This window comes from Motacilla alba, chromosome 4 (genome assembly GCF_015832195.1).
Source record: "Motacilla alba alba isolate MOTALB_02 chromosome 4, Motacilla_alba_V1.0_pri, whole genome shotgun sequence".
In the NCBI taxonomy this organism is placed as follows: domain Eukaryota; kingdom Metazoa; phylum Chordata; class Aves; order Passeriformes; family Motacillidae; genus Motacilla; species Motacilla alba.
Window position 1 is genome coordinate 26,975,497 of NC_052019.1, and position 27,008 is coordinate 27,002,504.

The following is a 27,008-nucleotide window of genomic DNA, read 5'->3' on the forward strand; positions in this document are numbered from 1 at the left end:
AACTATAAAAAGAGATGCCATGAAGAGAAAATTTTTGTCCCCAATGTCAGCAGCTCTGATTGTAGTGATTTTAGTCACACACTGCTTTTAATAAGCACTATGAATTAATAAGCACTCAAGAATTAATAAGCACTCTGTCCCAAAAGTATCCAGGCATGGTCTTTTGGGATGACCACATCGGAAGACATGGAGTATCATCCTAACACTTTTTTTCTCATGTGAAATGCACTTGTTTCTAATTAGAGATGCATTAATAAGAAAAGCTTAGGCAAAGATTGGATTTGCCAAGACATTTCCATGCAAATGATGAGATATATTTTACAGTATCTCTTGCAGGGAGAAGGACCTACCTACTATTCTTGAACACCCCTGCATTCTTCAGGTGGGCTGTGTTTACATTGATAAGGGCTCACATGAGTCATTTCCAAGCCATGAAACTGCCTATTTCTGGCATGGCTGTGCTTGATTCTCCACATCCTATCCCACCAGCAATTACTGCTCACTCTGGCAGTTCCTCTGAACAAGAGAAGTCAATCCCATCACTGTTTCTCCTCACTCCAACCCAGCTGCTCACAGTGATATGTTTGGATACATAATTTTGTAAGTGTCCCTTCTATTTATTCTAGCTCACCAGGCTCAGATCCAGGCTGAATTTCATGGATAAGGATGCTGATCCAAATGTTGACACTTTGCTGCATGGCTGCAGGATAGAGATAAAGCTGGGACTGGTTTGCAAGGCATTTGCAAATCTGTGCATTATATGTCTGTTGTTTCATTGAAAATAACCCTTTTGGAATTTAAAGCATCTCAAAGACAGATGTGGCATGACTAGGGTTTAGCTGAATGTGCTGTATTCAGAATACAACAAAAAAGTCCAGGTGTTTTAAAGGATGTAATGGCCATGGTTCAAGAAAAGAATTGTGTTGCTGGATGCCAAAGATATGAACACATTTATAGAACCTTTGCTTGCTTCTGACAGTGATTATATGGTTTGGGTTGATTTTTTTTAGAAACTAATTTCCTTTCCTCAAGCAGGTGTGTGCTAGTTGCCATATTTTCCAGGCATATTTAAAACTACTTGGACCTAGAAGAGAGTTTAATTGGCTGACAAGGATTGTAAGTGTGAACTTAGTAACTGACATGGTTATGTCTTGAAACTTCATTAGTCTGTATTGTGGTGGGAGGCTGTTTCAAAGGTACTGTGAACACACAGATATCTGTGTGTATGTGGCACATATCGTGTGTTACACTAAGCTGGAGAGGGAAAAACTACGAAATGAGATGTCTAACTTGAACATCCCAAACCTTGAGGAATGCAGGTCTAGGGTAGATGGATATCAATGACACATCTTCATCTCCACCTCAGTGTCAAGACTCTCCAACATATGGCTCATCAAGGTCCTGCCAGTGTCAGTATTTCATGCCCATTGTGCAATAGAAGAGCACTTTCACTAAAGACATTGAAAAATATTGCAGAGGAGGGATGTTCAAGGATGTAGCATTGTCTGTTGAGCATACTCTGCTGGCTAGACTCTTGCCTGGGAAGCAAGGCAAATGTCAAATATACATGTGAAATCCTTCCTAGAAGCCCTTACACATGATCTAGGAAGCCTCTTCTTTTTTTCTGTCTGACCTCCCTGCTCCTGATTTCCTGGCTATAAAATGCTTTACATTTAGGGGGAGAAACAGCTTGACATCTCATAGCTTTGCATTTGGGTAACGCACATAATGCGTAGAGAGCATTAGTCCCATGTTCAGCCTGAGAAGAATTTAGCAGTGAGATCTCTCATTTCCTAGACAAATGTTCTCACTATGCAGTAGCCTGTCTCATTTCAAACTGCAATAAAGAGAAGCTGAATTAATCTGCAGTTTGTTAATTAATCTGCTTAACTTCCCTTGCACTGTTTTTTAGCATAAGCTGTTATGTCCCTAGCAGTGGACAGCCTTGCCCTCAGAACAAAGGCCTGCACAGTGCAGAAAAGAAAGTCAAATGTTGGACAACAGAGTGAAAAGGTAGGAGCCTTAAGTACAGGTTTAAGATAAAGGAAGACTTCACTGCACAAGAGCACGGACAACATTTAGTCTGTGAGAAGTGAGCTAGGAGAAAAAAAAGTGGGAAGAGATGAATAAGGCATTAAGGGAAAATGCCACTCCCCAGGCAAAAGCCACAAAACAATTAGATCAACCATCCCCAAACAAACATAATAAACCCTTTCAGAGGAGATTCAGCTCATACAGAGAGGAAGCAGTCTCCTCCTCTCACCATTTCTCTAAAGGTATTTATTGCCAACTGCTAAAAATCACTGAAGTTTCTTTACTACACGTGCCTAATACACATTTGTAGACTTGAAACAAGTAGTACTTTAGAATCTTCCCTGTCAACAGATATAGCAAAAGAAAACAAACCTACTTGTAACCCCCAGCTCTAAATTTCCAGTCCCTTTTAATAAAATGAAAAGTTTTAGCTATTAAAAATTTTTGTGACCTTTGCAATGCTACAGAACACAGATACAAAATGTGAACAGTAAAATATCTGTTATATAATATATATTTATATTTTAATATATTACATTTATTTCTACATAAAGAGGCTATAAATACTGTATATGCCTTATATTCATGGATCCCAGCATTTGACATTATAGTAAGTACAAACAAAAAAATACTTATAAAAATACAAAAAGAACTCAGTAGAAATAGCTTTACATTTTAAAATCTTGTAGTCCTCATTGTGTCTATCAATAGAGTTCTGGGACTACAAGAGCACAGGTAAGAAGTTGTCCAACAATTAGGCACAATTTCATCACTCGGAGAAGATCAGAGCTGCCATGAAACCAGTCACGGATTCCTAAGGCTACATAAACTGAGATCTCTGCCACTGCAAACAGACTTTGAGTTTTCAAAGTGAAAGAGTCAGACCTAAATCTGAGGGAGGGGGAATGAGATGAGAACGTGGGGTGCCCTCAGGATGCCCCACCAGAACCCCAGTGTTTCCTGTGGTCCTGGGGTAAATGACATTGCCTTTTCTACCTGTTGCAGAGGCTGCCCAAGTGGTGGTCTGGGGGGAGGGGAGTATTTTCTGCAGCAGTTTCAGGCAGCTCAGAGGCAGGTAGGCATCTGGCATGAGTGAGGGTGCTGGGGATGAAAGGGGAGCAGAGCCATCCTCAAAGGTCAGGCATGGCCCTGCTATTTGAGTCCCATTACTTGGCTCAGTGCTCTGCCTTCTCCCTACTAACCAACTTCACTGAGAAAATGCAACTCATGAGGACTTGTACAGCAGCCTTTTTCCTCTGCCAAGGACAGAGACCATCGCCCCCACCTATATTTAGCCCAGCCTATGTTTAGTCTCAGGCCGTCAGAGTGCCAGAGCCTTGAGCTGGAGGTTCCTTTTTTTGTTTGTGAAGGTACAAGCAAGGAATAACTCTGAGAAACAAGAAGCCAGTGCCGTGCTGTTTCCTTCCTGGAGTCCAGCCACAAGGGGAAAAACAAACAAAAAAAACCCCACAAAATCAGGGATGTGCCATTATTTCGTACAAGTAGGAACAGCTAAGTCGAATGCCATGATGCCGCCTGCATCAGGCAAATGCTCGACATCACCAGGCTCAGCCTCTGCCATGGGGTTGGCACAGCTCACACACCACGGCCAGGGCTCTGCACCCTCAGCCACCTTGTGGCTGAGTCTCTTGAGGAAAGAGCCCCAGCCTGGCACAGCGCAGTTTTGCTGCCAGATGCTTCTGCATCATCTTCAGGAAAAATAAGTGTCTTTTCTTGGTCCCATGGATGCCATCTTTCAATACATCAAACCCGAATACCACCAGCCCAGGCACTGAAGGCACATCCCAGGGGGAGCTGGAGCTGCCAGCTTCAGCCTAGAGCGGCGCGGGGCTCTCGTAGGGGAGCCCATGAGCGCGGCAGAGCGGGGGCGAAGCCTCCTGGGCACACAAGAGTTCAGTTTCCTCGCTGGAGTAGACAGTGGTGTCCATGTCATCCGAGTGGTATCCTGACTGGTACCCACTGGTCTGGTTGGAGGCTTCGGACATGACAGATTCGTTACTCTTGCTGGGCACCAGCGTGCTGCAAAAAACAATCAGAAACAGGGCTGAGAGAGCTGTATCTGCTGGAGGGCAGGTGGGCGACTCTGGGTGGCAGCTGCTTTCCATCATAGCAACAACCAAAGCAAAAGGTTGTACTTAAACCTGGCTTCAAGCCTTTTTAAACATGCATTTGATTATAAGGAAAGACCTTTTCATATGCCCTAACTTCACTAATGCATGAAAAAGATGTTTAATTTTATGACAATACAAGGAGTTAGATTGCGACCGCAGATGAAATGGAGGAAAAGCTTTTAGAGGCTTTGCTTCAGCTGTGGTGCAATTGTAACTGCAGTATATCTTCATCTGCATGAAGTTGTCTTGGAAAAAATAATTCCTGAGAAGCTCTCAGAGAGCATACATGAGATTTCAGCCCCATGAGTGCCACTGTGCTTCCTGTGAGCTGCACAACGAAACCCCTGTACAATGCTCTGAAAATACACCCAGGTACATCCTGAAAACTTGAGCGCCAGCTATTAGGGAAAAAAAAAAAAAAAAAAAAAAAAAAAAAAGGGGAAAAAAAAAAGTAAAAGCTGTTCATCAGTTCAGAGAGGTCCTCATGTGCTCAGTTGTGTGCACCAGCTCAGTACCTTCAACGAGTGGTTGATGCTATTGCAGCTAATAAATCCAAGTCCTTTCTGGGTGCTGACTGAGGCTTCCAAAAGCTCTATGACCTCCCCTCTCCTAATACCAAATGAAGATGACCAGGCATATTTGGTACAATTTTGCTTTCTGTTTTTGAAAATACTTTAGGAAAAGATTTTTTTCTTCCAAACAATTTTAGAAACCAATCATCAGTCTTCTGACACACTGCAGTAAAAGGTCATATTCAATTCTATGGGCAGCCCAAGCCTTACCTAAAGGGTATTTTCACTTGTTTTTCACTCTCTTCCAATGCCTTCAGCTCTTCAGATGCAAGAATCATCCCACTATCTGTCTGATTTTCCTGCAAAGGTGTTGGAAACACATTAAATGGAAAAATATTAAAACCACCAAAAAAAAGTATCAACAGAAGGAAAGTATGTATAAATAGACAAACTCACCTCCTGAACAACTTTTACAGTGGTTACCAATGGGACATCTTCAAATGTTTTCACGCTGGCAGGGCGGCTTTTTCTCTTGCTACCTTGTCGGTACTGACTGCAAAGAAAAGAAAAGAAAAGAAAACAAAATTTGTGTCTGCTATCCACAACTTGGCTGCAAACAGCACAATGATATCAGAATCCTTTTATCTCTCTTCAGAGAAGTTAATCCTTTTGTCAAAACATATTATGCAAACTTCAAAATATCTATTTATTGAAAGGGATGAACAGCCTAGAAAGTGGCACATTTCTGACCTTTTGCTCCTGACAATATTGATCTCTGAGCAAATTCTAAGAAATGGCTTTGAGAAAACAGCTTCTTTCCTCATTTACACTGGAGGGCTTAACTTCCTGCAAGCTTTGCTTAGAACTATAATAAACAAAGAAGCTTGGAGCACAGACGTGTGTCTCTTTCTTTGGACTGCACTTCTGAGACCCCTGGCTGGACCTAGGACAACAACAGCAGACTCAGCACACTGCTGCCCTTAAGCCGTTGGGATCAGGACAGGGAGTGCTAAATCTCTCTTGAAGGCTCTTCTCCAAAAGAAGCCCTCTGGTTCAGGATGACTTCCATAAAAAATATTGGACAAAAAAATAAAATTGACTTTCATGGAGATACTAATACAGCAAACAAAACAGCACCCTCAGCTTTCTGCCTAAATGAAAATGGAATGAAATTGATGGTGTCCCAGTTAAATGGGGCAAATTTATGTTCTTAACAGCTAATGAAGGAAAAGCCATGGAGTTAGTAGAGTAACCTGCATCCACTTGAAGTGCAAAGCTGGAGACAATTAAAAGCATCATTCCCCCTTTTTCCATTCTAGCTATGCTGAATCCTGCTTATCTCCAATAGACATTTATTTAAATTGTTGGGGATTTTACAAATTCCTTGAGTAGCCTGCTCAGGTACTCAATCAAAATTCAAAACATTTTTCAAACATTAAACCCAAATATTTGCTTAAATAAAATTTGTCCTAATGCTGGGGACACAGAACAATTATTTAACATCCTCTTTGGAGCAAATTTTCATATACTGAAAATGATTACTATATTCCCTCTCCCTTTTCTCTTCCTAAACTTAACAAAACCAGTTCTTTCAAGCTCTCTGCACTGGCCATGTCTTCTGCTCCTCTGAAGTGGTATCTAATCTATTTCCCTTCCAACACTTCCAGGACCAAGCCATCAAATGGACAATCTAGTCCATGCACCCTCCTGGACAACCCAGTCTTCTGCAACTAGAAGTTCACTCCACAACTTGCCTTCTGTGTTTGGAAGCTCCCTGTGTGCCTGCATTAAAGGCACACATAGGCATACAACTGCAGGGCCAGTTTTCCACAGTGGTGAGGGCTGAGAAGCCCAGCCTCTTGATTTGAGTGATCTCCCAAGTATGGGAGACCCACTCTGCTCAGCCCAGACAAGAGCCAGCCTACAAGGGTTGTTGTAGATGCATCAAAATGCATCTTTTCTGCTATCATCCAGGTCAATTATTCTCCCTAAAAATGAAACTTAGATTATTGTGACTTGATTTGTTCTTGATAAATCCATGCTGGCCATTTGTAGTTAATTTGTTTTCCTGTAGGCATTTGAGATTATTTATCTGAATATTTATTCCAGGATTGTTCCTAGAATTCAAATCAAACTCATTGCAGAATTACACTTTTTCTGTTCCTTCTAAGAGTAGGCATTACTTTTATACTTTACACTAACTTTTCTATACCTCACCTGACTGTTTTTAATGACAATCTTTCAAGGTTCAGAAATCGCATCTCTTTCCTATGCCGAATGGGCCAGATGTTAGGAGGTCCTGCTGATTTCAATTTATATCAACAATCTAAACATTCTTTAATATTCTCCATGTTTCTCCTGTGCTTGCTATCCTCCTCTAGCTTTGATTTAGAGATTATATTTTTTCATAGTTAGTACTTTTGTGAAGATTGAAAAAGACATCTCTGAACAGATCAATCTTTTCCACTACCAGCATAGCAAGTTCCATGCCTGCAAAATCATTTTCAGCTACCAGAACATAAGAATAAAGCCCCTAAGCTCCTTACTTTGCCTCTCCTAGTACGGTTGCCACAAGTGCTTTCACAATCCTGTCACAACGTAAGATGAGGGAAAAGAGATTCAAAGTCTCCTTAAAATGTCTACAGAGTGCTTTTACTTCTGTTCATAACAGGAAATGGGGACAGGAAAAGCCATATAGGAAGCATTAAAAGTGGTAAATAAATGTGATATTTTCAGTGCTAAATCATGCCTTTTTTCTTTTAAACATGTATAGTTTGAACTGCCCCGCTACTAAAACATGGGGTTGAGACTTCAGCTGCAGGACTGTAAGTTCACCTGCAGGGTGAAATGCATTGTGCCTACATAGCCTTTTCTAGGACCACATAAAAATGTTATCCTGTTCTATTCCAAGTCTGTGGTGGTTATGATACAAGCAGTGAGGCAGAGGGCTCTGCTTCATGGAAACCCCATGAAACCTGTGAATAGAGTCCATCTCCACCCCGGTCACACTGCTCTTTCTACCCTCCTTCTTCTGAGATGGCACTGAACAATCCAGAGCTCCCAGCATCTCAGTGGCTGCATTGGATGAGAAAATTCCTTTCTCTCTTACATCCCCTGCCAGAGGTCCTCAAAGGGTCCAACATTAGGTCTCTGAAGTGCATTAGTACAAATTCCTTACTGGAAAGTCACCTCTGCCATGATACCCAGCAGCATCTACCATTGTGAATGCCCTATGAAGAAGGAAGGAAGTGGGCAAAAAACAGTGACAACACTATTTTTGTCACATTTCTCAAGGATATCAATTCATGAGCTGTTTCCCAATGTTTCACTTTAGGAGAAGAAATGCCAGAGGGATTATTAATGATAGCTCTATCATCATTAATGTTCTTGGCAGCTGCAACACAAGAACACTGTGACCACAACTGAATTGGATCAGTAAAACCTTCTATATGTTCTAGTTCTTAAAAAGAAACAGATATTTTCTTGGGTTTTGCCTTTTTTGTTTGTTTGTTTTTGAATGACAATACCAAGTCTTGAAAGGGTAGCAACAATAATAATAAATAAGATAATCTAATTTACTAATTGGAAAGGTAAGAAACTAACTTTTTGCCTACAAAAGCTTTACAAATTCCTTCTTATCCCTATGGAGAAGGTTAAATATGGACCAGGCAGCTGAAGTCTCTTCCTTTCATTTTCCCTTCCCCCAGCATGAACAAAACCTTCCCAGAGGCCCCAGTAGGATGTCCACCATATAAAATACCTAATTCCTGCTGTGTTGTCATAATGGAATTTAGGATCACAGACTTCCTCTTCCTCCCTACAGGAAGCAGGTGAAGTTGGGAGAGAGAGACCTGAATCCTCTTCCATATTCAATGCTACTGACAAAGGAAGGACAACGTAGTCTTTACCATCCTGTAGAATGCAGTGAAAAACCACAAAAATTAAATGGGCTACAGAGACACACAGACATAAAAAGATACATGCATGGACATGAGGAATGCATCAGCCCAACAGGGTGGGTGTTTTATTAAACTATGAACATTATACCGCCTTTGCAGGAGCAGCTACATTAAAAGAAGGAAGACTAATAAGAACCACTTCCAAGTAGATTTAAATTTTTAATAGATTTTTATATTATATACTGTACCATAATGTATAAACTGGACTTTTTATTGATGCCTTTGAAAAAGGACATAAATAAAAGTAGATCTCATTAATGTTTGAATCCCAATGCCACAAAGAAAATGAACCTGACAGTTTAGAAGGGCAGTGTGAGTCCCATTATTACCGAGAGGTTGGAAAGGGAGAATCTGTCTTAAATGGAGCACACGGCCAAATCCATTCTCCTTCATTCAGTGGGCTCATATCTATGGCCCTGGCCTTGTCCACTTCCATAGTTACTGAAGAGGAAGCCACAAGATGCAGAGCATGGAAGGGAGGCCCACATCCCCACATGGTCACAGCGGGCTCTGTTACTGCAATGCCTGCACACAGGTCGTGCCTTACCACATTAATCTGCATGGAGCTGCTCACAGGCAATGCAGTTCTTGTATCCTTGTTTTCCAGGATAGCCATTAAAAGCACTGCAGCCCACACCCTCTCATACACAAAGATAACCATCTTTGGCACAGTAAGATCAACAGGAGCTACCTGCTGGAATGTGTCTGCAGCATGCAGAGAAATCAGCAGCAGAGCAGGGAACTGAGCCTGTGCCAACAACTCCCCAGCAAAGACAGAAGCAGTGTCACAGGAAGCCTTGCTGGCAGGGCAGAGTGGCTTTTGGTTACCACAACACAACCTCTGGGATCTTTACACCACAAGTCACTCTCTGCTAGTCAGAGATCCAACTGCTGGTCAGTAATTGGAGCAGGAGCAGAAGCCCAGGTCCCTGACAGCTCCAGCAGACAGTACCCAACTACGAAATACTGTGATGGCTGGCAGGGCAGGACAGATTCAGCCAGTGGTTTTAGCAACCAGAGAATACAGGTCACATACCTGACGAACATTGGCTTGCAGTAAATTCCCCAAGTGCTCCACCAGCTCTGAAAAAGTTGGTCTCTGCTTAGGATCTCCATGCCAGCAATCCAACATTGTTTGATACCTGGAATGACAGAACCAATTAAAATACCAGCGTGAAGAAAACTGCACCCATTGCTTGCTTCTGCACCTGCTAATAGTGTGCGGTAATTGCGGGCAGATGGAAGAGTTTCTCACATTTCTGGTGTTGTATAGTCTGGTGCTCTCATTCTTGTTCCTTCTTTCAGTCTTCTGCAAAATTCCTCATCAATTTTCACTCCAGGATACGGTGATGCACCTAAAATGAAAGCAACAGTAATTTTAATGCATTAGACTCTTCAATTTTGGGATTAATTTTCAAGCAAATAACTTACTATGGTTTGTGTTAATAAGATGATTTGGTGTATTTGGATATGTAAACAATTTATATTTATGATGGAAACATCTGAGTAAATGAGTAAATGAGGCACATCATCATATACTGAAATAGTATGAAGAAGCATTTCAAGCTTATGTTCCTACATTTGCATTTTAAAGAAAATTTGAGTATTTTATTTTGATGGAGAAAATACACAGGAATTTTTCAAGAAGTATAAAGAAAATGCTACAGATTCAACTGCTTTCTTCAGACTCTTTTGTTTAGAGATGGCTCAGTAAAATTAAAGTGACTCACCTAATGAAAATATTTCCCACAGCAGAACTCCAAAGGACCACACATCACTCTGAATGGTATATACTCTATCAAAAATGGTTTCCGGTGCCATCCATTTCAGGGGTAGTCTGGCCTAAAAGCATTTCCATAAACAAAATGGTATCACAGTTTAGCAAAACACTGAGTTTCCAAAAATCTCTTTAAGGGAAAAAAAGAAAAAAGAAGTCCTGATTTTATATTAATTCCCTATCAAATGGATAATCTGAAACTTACATCTCCTTTCCTGACGTAATCTGGGTCCTTGTAGATGTCTCGAGCCAAGCCAAAATCACAGATTTTGACCACGTTATTGTCTGACAAGAGGATATTACGAGCAGCCAGGTCCCTGTGGATGCACTGCAAAGAGAAGTAAACAACTTCATGTGCTGCCTGTCGTCACAGCTCTGTCCACAGGGCTGATTTCTTTCACATATGTGCTCTCCTACCCTCAAAGGCCAGATAATTCTTAAAACCTTTTAAGAAAAAGAAACCTCAGCATCAACAGTTGCTGATTTTAAGTGCTTTTTTGATGGTCACAACTGATTTGGCTCAGGGAGACTTGTGTTCCCAAGTCCAAACATACGTCTGTTTATCCACTGTGCAGAGAGGGCCTTTGAAGTTAGCTAATTAATTATCCTAAGAAGCTAACACAAAACAGGTTCAGATCTGATTACCTTTAGATTTACTTAGGTTCACTCAAATCTGTGTACTCCACTATTTCTATGAAAAACACCACACTAAAATGCTGACTTGATTCCAGCACAAACTAATCTTTACTACAGAGAAAGAAGTCCACATCTCTACCTATGCAGAACAGCAGCTTAGTTAACAACCCAAACACTTCAAAACTCAAGCCTCAATAGCTCTGCAAGCAGGTATTCTTACATTTGCACATCAATCGGGATGTATATGAGAGGCAGACAAAAGGATGTTTTTAGAAAAAGACTCTGAAGTCCACTCTTGAACACCTAGCCTGCACTCTACAGCAGTGCTGTATTTCCTGCTTCTATTTTATATTCCCATTTCTAAGTGGCTTTTGTTTTTATACAGCTGCAGGCAATTCCTCACTCTTGCTGGAATTGTCATCCTTTGAAATATGTACTCTACATATTTAGATTCAAACCACAGAAAAATACTTCTAGGAGAAAATGCAGGTGAGGTGCTGTTGGCTGACAGGGTGTCCTTGGCAAGAGATTCTCCAAGGAGTCATCCATACAAGTTTCAAGGCTGAGTATTGTCTCTCCTCATATTGCCCTTCCAATCCCAGTGCACAAGGTACAAGCAACCTCCTCAGAGCAACATCTTTTACTCTTTTTTGGCTCCTCTCACCAGGGATTTGTCCCTAATTCCTTCAATTGTCTTTTTAAGTCAGTTCCCCTCCTCCAACCACTTAACCATTCCTCTATGAACTGGTGGCCCATAAACCTTACACAGATCAGTAACATTTGTGTCAATAAATGCATGGGCTGTTTCACTCTGTAGTATTACTGATTTGGGAATGTCTTAGAGCAAAAAGAAAATGTTGCGGATGACTGCCAGTCCAAAGATGAACATGCTGTTTCCTTCTACAGACCTACAGCATAACTTCCTGCAGTCAAATAAATAACATGCCACTCTTCCTGAGAAGTTCCTTACTTTGCGTGAAGCCAAGAACTCCATTCCTCTTGCCACCTGGAAGCTATAACAGATGAGGTCCTCCATGGTCAAAGGGTTCTTGCAAAGGTCTTCAGGACCAGCTGCAAAGAATCAGATGACAGTCAAACATGCCCTTTGTCACTGATTTCACCAATAACTGCTTGTTAGGTAAAAGTCCATCCAAACCTTATGCCACACTGGACTGGAAGAGCAAATCAAACACTTTATTTTTCAGCTATATAATTATCACTAGCAACCCATTTTACATCAAACTAGTCTTGTGCAAAATAAACTTTGAGATGACGGGTTATACCTTAGGCCTCCTTGCTTATTTCCAGAGGAAAGATTTGCAAAACAATCCCAAAAGAAAAAGAACCGAAATCCAGCTCACAAATTCCGAGGACAGTAAAGCTTTCTCTGGTTTCAGCAGATGAATTTAGAAGGAGAGGGAGAAGAGAGGAGGCCCCACCAAGGAGAGGGAGGCCCCACCTAGTCTTCATGAGGAAAGAATATGCCACAGGGAGAAAGACTTTGATTTGGCAAGAAGCCCTGCTAATGTAATGTAGAAGAACCCTAAACTCATCATCTGGTGACCTGGAGGAAAAATGTACTGAAATAGCCAAAGATACCTAGGCATTTAGTTCCTGCTGAGATAAACAACTCCGTGACTATGTTCAGCTTTTGATTTTAAGCAGACATCTACCAAGAACTACAACACTGGTGGCTAAAACCTTCACCATAAGGGCTCCTTCAGGTCTACATACTTCATGTAACGCTCCAGCTCAGAGGGTCAATGTTTACACTAGGGAGTACTGGAAAGGGACCAAGACAGTGTGGAAATGCATGAAGTGCATGCCTGACATTACCTATTAGATTGGATTGAAACTGCAAGATCATTCTCCCTGTTCACATAACTGATGTATTCTTTGCACTAAATGATTTTTAGTAGCAGTAGAAGTACAGGAAGTAGAGCTTTCCTCACAACTGGTCTGATCTCACCCCTAGGTGAAATTAGCAGCACTGAGCATTTCATGCTGCATCTGCCAAAGGAGAACATGGCAAATGCATCAGTGAAACCACTGCAGAGGATATGTGCATCCTGGGGAGGCTTTGAATAAGTGGATAATTCAGGCTTCCTGTTCCTGGCAGACCACCTGGGCAGAGGGAAGGCAAAGCAAGCTCTCTGCTAATAAGCAGCGAATCAAATAGCATTTCACAGTATTTAACTTTTGGGTAGACATTAGGAAATTCAGTTGGCATGCTGGTGCATCCCCCCTCTGCACTGCCTTCAGAGTTTGTACTCTGCAATTTCCCCTGAAAATATTGGGATATTAAATAGACATATCTCCAAAAACTTCACACTAAAAACAGACCTTTTTCATACAGGACATTATCTGGGGTTGGGCTGAGGGGTTTGGGATGCTGATCTAGATAATCCACACTCAGGAGTTTCGGTCATCCAGAGAATACCCCACACAGAGTTTTGAGGGAGCTTCAGAAATCACACAGTCCCCAATGCCCTCATCCACCCCACCAATGACACATGTTCCAACACCAGAAGAAGATGTATCCTACCATCCTCCTCTTCCACGTCACTCAGGGACCTCTCCTCCACAAAGCCAGAGCTTGCTGAGCTCTGGCTGCTCGTGATGCTGTCCAACCGTTGCTTCAGGTCAGAAGAGACATCGCCAACATAGTTCTCCTTCCCCTGCCTAAATCTGGCACATTTGGTCTAGAAATATGAGAGGAGGGTGAGAAAAGTCAGAAGCCGAAAGCATGCCAGAAGTTTCTGCTGGAGAGGCAGTGATGGTCCCTATGGTCTGTGCCAAGGTCACCAGGGAAGGCAGGGAGAGCAACCCAGTGAAGGCATGATCAGCTGCTCTGCTCCAAGGCAGCTCTGGCTGGAGTAGCAGGCTGGTGCACTGATGATACCAGCAAAACCCAACCCATGGCCATGCAGGCTCACTAGCTGGAGCACCCTCTGCCACTCCACAGCACAACTTCCTCCTGCTTTCACAACCTCCCAGCCAAACCCCAGCAGCATCTCCACATGCAGGTGACTAAATGCACAGTGAGGAGCTGGTGTCCTCAGCCCCTGGTGTCCTGGTGAAAAACATGTAGATGGATGCTGCCAAACCCTCTCGTACACTCCAGCCTCTCTGTACTGCTGTGGCTTTACCTCCTGCTGCTGCAAAGGCCCTTTGCTAAACCTCTACCTTGGCCAAAACCCTAATAGTCATCAAAATCTGACTTATTTCCTTCTTCCCCTAAGTCACTGCATGCCTCTAAGGAGGAATCCAGCCCCACAGGTATCCTCCAAAACCTTTCAATTTTCTCCTGCTTTGGTTTGGTGATGTTTTCCCTGGCAGGGCTGGTTTTTAACACTGCCAAATCCCATTCCCACTGCTTGTGTAAGCAAGGGTCAGCACTTTCATGAAAATTTGTCCCTTACTTCAAGGCCTCTCAAGATATGTTTATCTTTTTACCTCACAAGAAGATGCAGCGAGTTGCCTTTGCCAATACAAAATAGTAAACAATGTCTCCAAGGATAAAGAAAAATAACCCCCTGGAGAGCCAACAAGCAGTGGGAAGAAGCTCTGATCTAAACACAGCAGCTGCAGGAAGGCTCAAGTGTACCAATATGGCTGAGAACAGCCCAGGGGCCTCCTTCTTGGCTGTGGGTGGAAAAGGGTAGGGTCCTAGGGTGACCCTGAGTGCTGGGTACACACAGCCAAGTTCTTCAAACAGCAACCTGACACCCTCAGAGGGCATGGATCCTCCAGATGGATGCCCGCCATAAATAAGACTTCTCTCAGAGGTGTCCAGAATTGAGTTTGAAAATGCCAGTCTCCATCTTCCCACTTCTTTCAAACCAGGGTGTAGAAGAGGTGCTGTAATGGAGCTCCTTTTTGCAAAGGACCCAGGAGGTGAAAAGCTGAATGTAAACTCATGGGCTACATCAATTATACAAGACTATGAGCAGCAGAAGAAACGTGTAGCCTCGTTCAACAATGAGCCAAGGGGACAGTAGAACAGATAATCATGTGACAGCAGATACCTATGGATATCTGATGGATATATACACTAAGCAAGGAGTGCAGTTATTTAAGGTGGTCTGGAGCTTAACTAAGAGAGGAAAAAATTCAGGCTGATAATCAGAAAAAACTTCCTGAAAGATACAGCCAAGTGTAGAACAGTCTGCCAAAGGAAATAGTGGAAGCCCAGTTCCTTTGCACATTTTAAGCTAACAATAACAAAACAACTACATTGCAGGGGCCAGGGGAAAGACTAAATGACCTCTGATGTCTTTGCCATCTCTCATTCCCATGAGAAGTGCTAAGACATTCAGTGTCCCCAAGGACTGCCGCTTCAGTCCACACTAGAAAAAGAAACATTGCGTGTGGAAAAAACCCACCAAACCAAACATTTACCGTTAACCTTGACTCCTTACCTTGTACGGGATAAATTCACTCCTCTTGCTCCGTAGGTAAGCTGACAGATTTCCAAACTTGCAATATTCCACAATCACCATGAGTGGCCCTGTACAACACATAAAGCAATTCATTAGACCATTTATATCCCACCTTATCTCTCAGCATAAATTCTGGCTAGAAATGCATACAGTTCAAAGAGCATTCCAATAACAAAAGGTTTTTTAAAATATCAGTGATAAAAAAAATCTAATAAATGCACCAAAATTATTCATTTTTCTGCCATTTGAGGGAAGAGAACAAAGCACATCATTTTGAAAATCATGGGCCTAATTTCATATGTCAAAAAGTATAGTGGAGCACTTATATTTGAAGTGCCAATAACAGCCAAATTAATTAAAATTGTAAGGATGCAACATAAATATTTGAAAGAGCTTCAGTGCAATTAACCTCTGCAATAGAATACACATGATTATCCATGCGTTTTTCTACAGGTGATTAAAGTACTAAAAATTTAAAACAGGAAACTTCATTTCAGACATAGATGCCTTAATGCACAATCTAAATATGGTATTTCATGTTCAAATTTATTTCATATAGGCACATGCTATGGTGATAAATTTTCATCCTGGCTTCCACATATTGGCCATCTCTATTTTTTTATGGAATAAACAAGGAAATAAATATTTATGGATTATGTTTCCTTCAACTACTGACTTCTGTCATGGAACTTTACAAATTAAATTTTCATCCCACAGTAAGCCAACAAGTCAGCTTCCCTGAAAAATTATTACTGAGTTACTTTACATTGAATTACTTCCAAATTAGTTTGTAGCACTGGATTTGCTAAACAAAACATCTGTCTCTGATTATACAGTGAAATAGATTCATCCACCCAGAGCTGGACTCCAAATTGCAATCTCCCCTCCTACACACACACACACATAGGCACCAACAGCCCATCCAAAGACAGAGAGAGGAAGTCCCAACTCGCAATCACCCTGTAGCTGGTGATAAGAGTAAGAGTAACTTGTTAAATCTGGTATTAGTTTGGAAGTCTGTTACACATGGATCTCAAGTAAAGAAAAGCAAAGTGATACAACAAATAACAGATGCAGCTACATGGCCCTTATTCCACCCTTACTTCACCTTTATTACACCTCTGTATCTGCTCACTCTTACTAGACTTTTGTGTGTGTGTGTGTGTGTGTGTGTGTGTGTTATAAAGAACTACTCTTTCCAATCCTTAATTTTGAATTTCAATTGTCTATGCAGCAGAAATGGTAGAAATAGGTAGAAATAGCACCTTCTCACCCACTAAGAAGTCACTCACCTCCTGGCTTTGTGCAGGCTCCAAGTAAATTGACAACATTGAGATGATGGCCAATATGAATGAGTATCTTCAGCTCTGACATAAGTGCTCTGTGCTCACTATGGGTTGCCCCTTCTGCAGAGGTAAAGCAACATAGGTCAGGAGCATCACAGACAGAAAGATTTTGCCCTCCTCCTCATTCTCTTCTGGTATATAACCAGCCCATCAAGTGAGGAGCCTTGTGGGCTGGTAGGCTGTGTTAGCTGTGCCAGTACAACAGGGGGTGGAATACAGCCCCCAGCTGCTGGCAGCCCCATTTTGCTGCCCCATTACGTCTTCTTTAGGAACAATGTGTCTGGGAACCACACATTTCATTTTTTCTGTGGCAAGTGTGAGGCAGTGTAATATGATTTAAAGTGAGGAGAAAGCTATTCCAAGCTACAACTCAGTTTGGAGTGTGCCTAAGCCATTGTCTTGAGACTTGCAGAAAGCTTCCAACAAGGATGCTTAAGGGACATGTGAAAATTGATTGCAGGAGCAACTTTACATTCTGAACCTAAGTAGAATTATAAAGCAATGGCAAGGAAAGCACAGCTGCATTGTTGCAGTTATCAATGAGGGAAAGGCATATATTTATGCTAATCATTGCTTCGTGATAACAGCCATTAAGCTTAACTTTTACAATGATGGGTACAATGGCTATAGTGTTGACAAATACCCCTATATTGTATATTCAAGTTGAAGTTCTAGTCATTATTTTTACCTTTAAGCATTTTCACTGCTACTGTTTTGCAGGTAGCAGTTTTGTCAATCCCAAATGCATCTGCTTCTATGACCTGGCCAAAAGCTCCACGTCCGAGAGGTTTACCTAGAAGTGAGAACACAAACATACTCGCTTGACACAGCAGGAAAAAGCTGTAGAATAAAAAAGCTACTCCAAAATGAGTTCATGAAGAAGAAATTAAGAAGAGGACTTAAAATGTAGATAGGATGCATCAAATCCAATGGGAACACAGAGCCCACCCAGGGATTGTGCAGCAGAGCAGTCCCGTGGGGAGCCAGACCCGAAACAGCCCCCAGCACCGTGCTGGCTGCAATTGCATTGCATTGGCTTATGCAATGAAAACTCACCTAGCTTTAGCCGGTCTCTGGGAAACTCCCACTTGCTGGCATCATATGGGAGCCGCTCACAGTGCTCATCTATAGGGACTTCATCAGGATCCATGATGATTGACAAGTAGCCAGTCTTCATGTCCCCTCCATTGGCCTGGAAAATGATATTAGTTGCAGTTGCACAGTTTTTTGCTGGCAATGTGCAGGCAAAATGCCATTTTCTCACTTTAGAGTATTTCACTAGTTCCCAGAAATGCCAGGCTACCATTTCGCTACACCATGTCATCATGACTGTGATCATTGTTAATTACTTGCACTTTTTTTTCTGTCTCTCTCTCTTTTTTTTTTTTTTTTTTTTAATAAACAGAACCAGATGAAACATTTTTCTCTTGCGAGGGCCTGTTCAATTAAAAACAAATTTCTGCGCCCCCGGTTCCAGGCAAGAATGTTATGGCATGGAGAGAAAAAATGTGTCTGTTGATTTAAGAACAATGGAAAGAAGCAACACAAAAGGCCTCAAGTCAGCTCTCATTTGTCATGCAAGACCAGTGCTGATAGGATGGTATGAGAATTTTTTCATTACCCGCTTAACGGTCCGGAGGATGATTACAAGAAGCAACCAGAAGAACATGGCAATCACTGCAGTGCCAACGAGGATAATGAGCTCCAGATTTGTTTTCTCTTCAGCGCCTGGGAAGAAATAAATGAATATTTGAGTGATAGTTGGAAGCATATTTGTTTTGTTCATTCATTAAAGTAAAGAATGGAGGTCCTTGTTCTGAAGGTTCGTTTTAAAAGTGCAACATGGAGCAAGGAAACGAAAGCAAAACAAAACAAAAAGCTTGGGGGTTTATGTCGGAATATTACAGTTTCATGCTGTTTTACACACCATCACATTTCTCAGCATCAACATTGCTCCGAGAACAGTGTCTGGACCTTTGGAAAATATAAAAAAGTAAAATCCACATTTTGGAAAAAAATAATTGTTTTAGAATACCAAAAAGTAATTACTCTTTCTTTAGAAACCAAAAAACCACCCTCATCATATAGAAAATAAAGAGCTGCAAGAATGACCTAGAGAACAATCTCTCACTTGTCTCTTGACATCATTCAGCTGGGGCATGAAAAATGTGGTTCTACAAGAACACTTGATAATAAGGTCTTATTTACAATAGGATCTTATTCCTTTTCCCATAAAATAGTGGCCAGCAGATACCATTTGAGCACCTTTTAGTGCACAGACGTAGGTCTCCTCTTCAGCCCATGTTTGCCACATCACGCTCCCATATTTCATCCCTTGCACCACTGAGATTTTCCTACACAGCAGCACACTCCATTGCATGACCCCCATGAGCTGCACTATAAACTTTTTGGAGTGAAACAGTACACAAATTTCAAACTTCTACAGATGTGCCCCAGCCATATTTACCACATCAGCTGAAACCTACATCAACATCATCTGCAGATAATTTTCACCCCATTTAAACATTTTGCCCAACATCTAAATATCCTAAAGGGACCTGTAAGAATAGCATGATTTTGCTTTAAGTACCTTAATGGTATGGATCAGACAACCACCCTGACCTTTAAAGATAGAGGTGTATGAAGGACTCAGTGACTAAAGTATGCAAATGTACTAATGAATGAATGGATGAATGAACTAATATCAAGAGCAAGGAGCTTTTTGTTTGAGGCTTCTTGTTGCAACTCTGAGTGGAAAGTCCATCGTGGTCCCAGCTACCCACAACGCAGACTAATCTCTTGCTACCATTTATTGTTTGTCATTGCAAATTTTATTTTGGTGTGCCACAATAGGACTGGAACAAGTGAGAGATGAGTCTCACAAATGCTGCTTTCAGAGTGTGATGGGCCAAGGCTGGAGTCCCCTAACTCAAAATCACTATCTGTTTCACTGAAATGGGACAGCAATCAAAACAGACTGCAAAAAGTCTTCACTATGTTTTTCTTAGATGCTGTGAAAGCAATTACATAATTTTAAAAGGTACAACATATTATGCTAAAAAACATAGTATGACAATTATGTTACCTAGACAACAGAGATGCCCCAGGATATCTGCATGTTTATGTAGCTCTGTTGTATGGGTTTGCATGTAATATAGATTGGCAGAATTTTCTTTGCAACCACAAGTAAGATAGATCCAGTTTTTGTTGAAAAGTTCTAAGCAGCATAGTGGTGAAGAGAGCAGCAACCTCAACAGCTATAACAGCACCCAAATTGAGCTTGATAGGAATGGTCAGGAGTTTTCACAAATTTCATAGTATATTTTCAGATCTCCCATCAGGATAGCCAGTAGATTTTCCTTCTAGTTATTCTAAAGATTTTAGGCACAATCTGGGAAGAAGCTAACACCAACCTTCCACTGAAAAAAAAGCCACTGCTTTGGTGCATCCAAGGACATTGCAAGCAAGGCAGGCGTACAGCCCTCCATCTTCTTTCCTCACTCGACGGATGGTTAGTGTTTTGTTTCCGTCTTTCAAAACAATACCTGGGAAAAAATATGATTCTTAGTTTTGCTATTTTTATGCCACTTTTTGTTAAGAATTCAAAATGAAACTTTTCATGGTGAAAATCAGCAGTCAGTCCCACAAAAGAAAGGCTTTTAATGATAATAGTAAATGAGTAATCCTCACCTGAATCTTCCACAAGTGTCTCATTATTTTTAAACCACATGATGCTTGGAGGAGGAATGCCATTCACTGCACATGACACTTCTATAGTTTCCCCAATATTTGTTGTTTGATTTTCCAGATTTCCAACAAGTGTGGGTGCCATGGGCTCTGTTGGTTTGAAAATACAGTAAAATTACTGTTTATTAAGAAAAAGATCCATTTTTTTCAGTAGTAGCAGTTCATGTCCCAGTAACAAAGTCTCAAATCCTTTTATTACACCAAGAGCCACAGTGTTCATGTTAAGATCATGGTTCAACTTTCACATGACATGAAAAAATAATAATAGCCAAGAAAATTTCAACAGTATTGATATAACCTGCTTTAGCTGATTTCATTTTTAACTGCTCAGGCTGCTGAGGGAAGAGGGAGTAGTTGAGAAATTGCTTCCCTTGCATTTCTGTGTCCAGACTCCTTATGAGATGTTTGACACTCTTGTTGCATTAAATGACCATTCAGAACAGGCCATGAACATGCATAAGTATTTTCCTGAATCTGCCTAATCAATCTAGACATCTAGGTCCCAAAGCAAAGTCATCACTGCTTGTGTGGGAAGCTGACTGATTATCAGCTTACATTGCTTGTGCCTGAATGGCAGTGGCAGTTTTAAACTACAGGCATATCACCCATGGCAGTTTTAAACTACAGGCACTTCTCCAAACTCAAGAGCCAGTCACACAAAGCAGCAGCATTAACGCTATGAGTACACATGCATGTAGACAGCTACAGAGGAAAATGCGTTCTGAAAAGTAGAGAAGTTACTGAACTAAACACATTACTTGAGCAGAAGCCAAACACATCTCCTTGCACAGTGTTTCCTCACTGGTGTTGATGAAACAGTGCCTGCTGCCTGGACAAACCCCAGAAGAGTGTGTTACAACAACTGGTTTAAATCTATTTAACAAACTGAGCACACCATTAATCCAACACATGCAAAGCCTGAACATACCAAAAACTGCCACTACTGCAATTGTTTTCATACACAACCACTCATTTTACTTTGAAGTAAGAGACCCATACCTTGAACAGTGAGGTGCTTCACCAGGCAGTGCTGTGTTTTAGCCTTTTTGTCCTGAGCAATGCAAACATAGTCCCCTCCATCTTGGAGGGAGATGTTACGAAGGATGAGCTCTAAGGTGACGTTTTCACCATTGGTATTTGAGACTGTCTCATTCAGCTTCTGGAGAGCATTGAGGTTCTTGCAAACAGGCATGGGCAGCCCTCCGAAGGGAGTCTGCGAAACGTGAGCACTGAGCTTGTACCATGACAGCTTCTCAAAGGTGAACTTGTCTGCTGTGCATCGCAAGGACATATTATCCTTCTCTGTCAGCTGATTCTGAGGCTGGACATTAATTTCAAGACCCCCTGCAAGTTAAAAAAGTAAAATAAATTCCTATTTGATTGTGCATTTTGTGGCTAACATTTACTTGAAAAAGTCATTTTGGAAATATAGATCTTGTCATCCTATCTGGTTGAAAATAAGGAAAAGAAACACTGAGAAAGATCAATCAAATCAGTCAGTCAGTCAACTAATCAATTATCCATTATCTATGGAGTACAATCTCATTAAAAATTATACATTTCAAATGGATCACATGAAGGACTGTGCTACTAATACAGTCACTCTTCCTGTAGAAACTTACAGCAGCTTAAGAAGATTCTCAGCACTATCTTATAGGTAATTTTTAGATTTGGATTAAAATAAAATTTTGGCACATGAATATGATTGATTTTTAAGGAGACAGAAGTTCTTTGCCACTGGTTTGGAAAATTTTAGCCTTAGCTCTTACAGTAAATCTTTACTCATTTTGTGACACTACCATAATTTCTCCATTGCTCTTTTAAGTGACTGCTAAAGCTCAACAGTAGTCACTCTTGGGACAACAGTGCCCATCTTGCATCACTTTCACTGGCCTGGAACTCCACTGATACTGGTACAACTAATCACCTGGCTGAAATTAGTGGCAACTTTAAAGGCTGCCTAAAGAAACCCCTAAGTAAACCTAAAATCCAAAAGAATTAAAGGATTTAATAAAGCTCAGGAATCAGGTAACATCACTGAAGTGCCTTTCATCAGCAAACAGACAACATTAATTTAACATAGCTGTCCTTGGCAGGGTGCACTTACTGGTCACATGGAAGGAGATCACTCTCTCACTTGACCCAGCCCTGTTTATGGCCATACATTTGTACAAAGCAGATACATTTGCCGCTTGAATCACGAGGGTGCTCACAGTCTACAAAAGAACAATCAAGCAATTTCATACCACATCAGTGCTAAAGTAACGCCCAATCATCTCAACAGCTCAGCAAAGGGCTCTGCAGATATCTGCACAACCAAAAATCCCTCCAAAGCACAAATTCATCCCATGGCAGAAACATAGTCCCCTTCTGAAGTTTACATTTTTGTCCTTAAGTGTGTAAAAAACAGGTAAAAGAAAATGGGAAGAAGTAGAAGGTGGACTTTGGTATATATATTAAAAAGGCTGCACCCACAATTTCTTCTGCTTTTCAGTCTCCCCAATGTCTATTACAGTTAATTTGAAATATTAACTCATCTAACTTTACACCAGTTATTGAAAGCTAAGTCAGTTATATTCCTCAGTGGAGATTCACTTCGGATCAGTGTTCAAAGAACCTGAAAATGTGTGTCTCTACCTCTTGGCTTCAGCAGGAGCTTGCTCATCTAGCTGAGAGTAGATCCCTGAGTTTAACAACAGGTGAAAAGAGTCTCATTTCTAGTGATGTATTTCACTAAGTTTCACTAAATTAAGTACACATGGACTGCTGAACAGGGCTAATCATCCCCAGCCAAGAGAAAAGAAAATGTGCTCACCTTTGTTTTCCCAGCAATAGTAACGACCCGGTGCTTAATTTCAACCTGATTCCCACCCTTTCTCTCTGAGATCGCTTTCCATTTCTTGCATGCATATGGATTGGCTCCTGAGCGAACTTTCCTGAAAAGTAAGTAGAGATACATGCATTAGATAAGAGGAATATTTGCCCTTCAATAGAGGTATTTTAGGTTCTACTTATAATATGAACATATTTATAAGTCAGATGCATCACTGGCCACAGCTTGCATCTATGAGGGAAGCGTATGCTTCTGGAAATATTTCTATTAAATTTCACCATATTTAGGGTCCTGAGACCTTCATACTCTTTAAAGTAAAGGACCCCCAAGCCTAAAGGTGAATTTCCTAATTAATCTGACTGTGTCAGCTCAGTTGGGATGGCTGGAGCAAAGCAGCTATTCTGGGAACAAACCTCCATTCATAAGTGGATGATTCAAGTTGATTTAGTTCAAAGGAAGACAGAGAGACATAAAAATCGCCGAACTCCCTACAAGAATTTCTTGAGGACAGTAGCCATTGTGTAGGAAGCAACCAGGCACCAAAGGAAGAAACTTGTGGATTCATTTTAAAAACAACAACAGGAAAGAAGAATGCCTTTTTTTTTTTTACTCTGGACTTTTTTTTTTTTTTTTTGTTAAAGGAAATCTGGGCTTATGGCAGGTCCAGATAAGGGAAGCTGCGTGAATCTCAGTCAGGCACTCTCTCTATCATTCCCCAACATCAATCAGTGCACTTCCTCTGAGATACACTTTCACACAGATAAAGAGCCCCATCACACTCAGCGCTTGAGCACAAGGGAAAAAAACACCACAAGGAAGCATCATTAGTATAAACAGTAAATTTCCTCTGTTTGGGATGGAGTTTTGGGCCTGCAGCCCACGGGGGGATCTGAGGGAAGGGCATGCAAACAGCTGCATTTGAGACCCCATGCAAGTCGAGATGCCCTTTAAGAGAGCACAACAGCAACATGCCAGCACTGCTGGATCCTCTCTGCGGGTGGCCCTCGCCTCTGCCAACAACAGTGACCTTGGCAGAGCCTGCCTGCAGCAATCTGCAAATTAAGTACAACAATCTCTTTCTTCATTGGCCTTTGGGTTTGCAATCAGTAACGAGCCTGGATGAGGGAGGCACCGGACAAACCCCAACCCAACACAAATATCCCTCAAGACCTACATAAGCTCCAGAAGACAACAAGGACTTGGCACTCACTGGGGGCTGAAAGTGCACTCCTCCTCCAGCTGCCAGTGCCAGAGCACGGTGGTGGGCGGTGGCACGGCGTAGACGGTGCAGGTGAGCGCTTGCGTCGAGCCGTACTTGTAGGAGTCCACGGGGGCCATCAGAGCATTCTCACCGATCTGGGGGGGCACTGCAGGAGAGAGCAGCAGGTCACAGCTCCTGCTGAAGGCTCCAGTGGGCATGCTTTAGACCCACGGTGACCAATTCACACCATGCCCCAATACCAGCGCTACAGAGCATCTCCAAGGACATGTGGGGAAGCAGTGAACCTGGCCCAACGCTTTGAGGATCAGGATACTTAGGATCTCCTACAAAATCCCCTTTCAGTACTCCATGGTTTAAAATGCAGATCCTGGATCCTCACCACCATTCCCAGCCATTAAATATACATTATTCTCCAGGCCTGATCCCACTGCACGTAGCCTTGCTGCCCTTTCCAAGACCTGCTGTCTTCAAAGCATAGGCTGTTTCCTGGGGAGCAGAAAGGAGGAGGTAGGGGAGGAGGAGGAAGGTTGTAGAGGGCAGGGCAGAAGAGGAGGGATAGCCTGTGTGGGGCAGGAAGGATGGGTGAGGCAGGACAGGGCCAGGATGGAGCGGGGTGGAGGAGGACTCCAGCAGCATAGCCAGCAAGAAGGGCAGGAAAAGAGCAGGACACAGAGGCAAAGAATAATATACAGAAAAAACCCAAAACAAAACAAAAAACCCTACCCCACACAAAGTATCATCACAACACCAACACCAGGAGTCTGCAGCCTCTTGACTGACACATCCTAGAGCCAGGAGAGACCTGTCACCTCTGCCCTCCCAGGGCTGAGGGTTGAGGATTGTTCTTGTTCAGTACTTTAATCTTCATAGGTAGGGGATGAATTAAGACTAAGGATGGTAATATACCAAATCCACACATGAAAGAAAGGCACCTGTGTTATCCCACTTACCATTTACCAGCAGGGTAAATGTATGCCTTTTCTGCATCTTGTTAATGGGGTTTGTAAGGACAACCGTGTAATTCCCTGCGTCCTTTTCAGCTGCTTCAGTCATCACTAATGCGTAGCCAAGTTTAACTGTGTGATTTGCATTGATGGCTTTTCCATTTTTATACCTGAAGAAAATACAGAGCGCTTTAAATATTTAATTATTTGCTTTAATTAAGAATTGCTCATTTTTTCAAACACATTATATCCCAAGTCTTACCATTTAACCTCTGGTGGAGGATATCCTTTAAACTTGACAGGAATTTTGACTGTGTCGCCCAGCCTTGTCTCAACAACATTCTCCATTTTCTCCAGGTGAATAAAAGGACTTTCTGGGGAGGAAAAAAGAAAGTAAACTAAACGGTCTTTTCTTACGGACCAAAGAAAAGTGCTTTCCATTTGGGTTAGCACCTAACAAGATGACAAGTGGAAGTTAGTGACAGGACTATGGGTCATTGGTAAAGCACAGCTGGCTCCAAACTGGGCTCTGGAGAGATGCCACCATGAAAGCCTAGGACTTTGCTTCACACAGAGGAACAGACCAGTTCCCTCACTGAGGAGCTCTGGAAAGCAAACACAAGACTTAGCTCTCAGGATAGTGTGCCAACTGTCAGACCTGTATATACATATACATATCATAAAACTCTCTCAATATACTTATTCCAGGAAATCAGACTATTCAAAATTGCAGTGTTAAATAAGATCAAGTTAAATGCTCAAGTATGTATTTCAACCACTGCAGTCACAGTGTATCTTGAAATTATTTACATTACTTGTTATAAGTTATAAACTTGCATTCGGACAGTAGACAGTGATTAGCCTTTTGACTAAATTAGCCTTTCAACTAAGATTTAGGATGATTTAGACTTAGTATCTGGTGTATTCAGTATAGCACATGATCTCATTTTGGCTCCTGAAGAGCAGAACAGAAAGAACCCATGAGAAAATTCAGTATATCTTGAATCACTATGCCCACAATAAGTTTGAAAGTCTTTTGTTTTGTTTTAAAAGTGTCATGAATATTCTGGCCCCTGAAATCAGACCTCAGGAAAATCAGTCTCCTTCAAAATATAAACCTCTTTGTCTCACTCGGTAATTAAAAATGAGCTATTCTCATGCTGGTAATTTTTTTTCTATAAGTAAGTTAGTGGAGCTGGGGCTGTGCCCAAGAGGGGGTTGAGAAAAGGCTGTAGGATGTGGCCTCGTACTTATCTATTCACTTAGCCAAAGCTGTTTCCCTTGCATCATTTCCGTACCACCAAAACTCCATTTGATTCATCTATTCATAATGCAAAAGCTGAACGTTTTATTCTCTTAGCTTCATTCATGCTGACCCAGACTCTTGTGTCACAGAGCCACCAAGATCTAGCCTAAGTTCACCA

The 27,008-nt window shown here is 41.7% G+C and overlaps 1 protein-coding gene across 1 annotated transcript in view; it reads right to left on the reverse strand.

Annotated features, from left to right (window-relative positions):
- Positions 1 to 2,532: 2,532 nt before the first annotated feature.
- The window catches only part of KDR (kinase insert domain receptor), a 30,616-nt gene continuing 6,140 nt past the window's right edge, over positions 2,533 to 27,008 (reverse strand). Inside the window, exons 8-30 of the mRNA XM_038136062.1 lie at positions 25,847 to 25,958; positions 25,591 to 25,754; positions 24,629 to 24,785; positions 23,401 to 23,521; positions 22,693 to 22,801; positions 21,585 to 21,929; positions 20,529 to 20,675; positions 20,252 to 20,383; positions 18,460 to 18,566; positions 17,895 to 18,030; positions 17,527 to 17,631; positions 16,785 to 16,898; positions 15,472 to 15,560; positions 13,596 to 13,752; positions 12,021 to 12,121; positions 10,620 to 10,742; positions 10,368 to 10,479; positions 9,893 to 9,992; positions 9,674 to 9,779; positions 8,439 to 8,590; positions 5,135 to 5,231; positions 4,949 to 5,037; positions 2,533 to 4,074 (exon numbers count right to left, since the gene is read on the reverse strand). Coding sequence (XP_037991990.1) covers positions 3,870 to 4,074; positions 4,949 to 5,037; positions 5,135 to 5,231; positions 8,439 to 8,590; positions 9,674 to 9,779; positions 9,893 to 9,992; positions 10,368 to 10,479; positions 10,620 to 10,742; positions 12,021 to 12,121; positions 13,596 to 13,752; positions 15,472 to 15,560; positions 16,785 to 16,898; positions 17,527 to 17,631; positions 17,895 to 18,030; positions 18,460 to 18,566; positions 20,252 to 20,383; positions 20,529 to 20,675; positions 21,585 to 21,929; positions 22,693 to 22,801; positions 23,401 to 23,521; positions 24,629 to 24,785; positions 25,591 to 25,754; positions 25,847 to 25,958 — 3,080 coding nt within the window. The 3' untranslated portion in view covers positions 2,533 to 3,869. The remainder of the gene's footprint in view (positions 4,075 to 4,948; positions 5,038 to 5,134; positions 5,232 to 8,438; positions 8,591 to 9,673; positions 9,780 to 9,892; positions 9,993 to 10,367; positions 10,480 to 10,619; positions 10,743 to 12,020; positions 12,122 to 13,595; positions 13,753 to 15,471; positions 15,561 to 16,784; positions 16,899 to 17,526; positions 17,632 to 17,894; positions 18,031 to 18,459; positions 18,567 to 20,251; positions 20,384 to 20,528; positions 20,676 to 21,584; positions 21,930 to 22,692; positions 22,802 to 23,400; positions 23,522 to 24,628; positions 24,786 to 25,590; positions 25,755 to 25,846; positions 25,959 to 27,008) is intronic.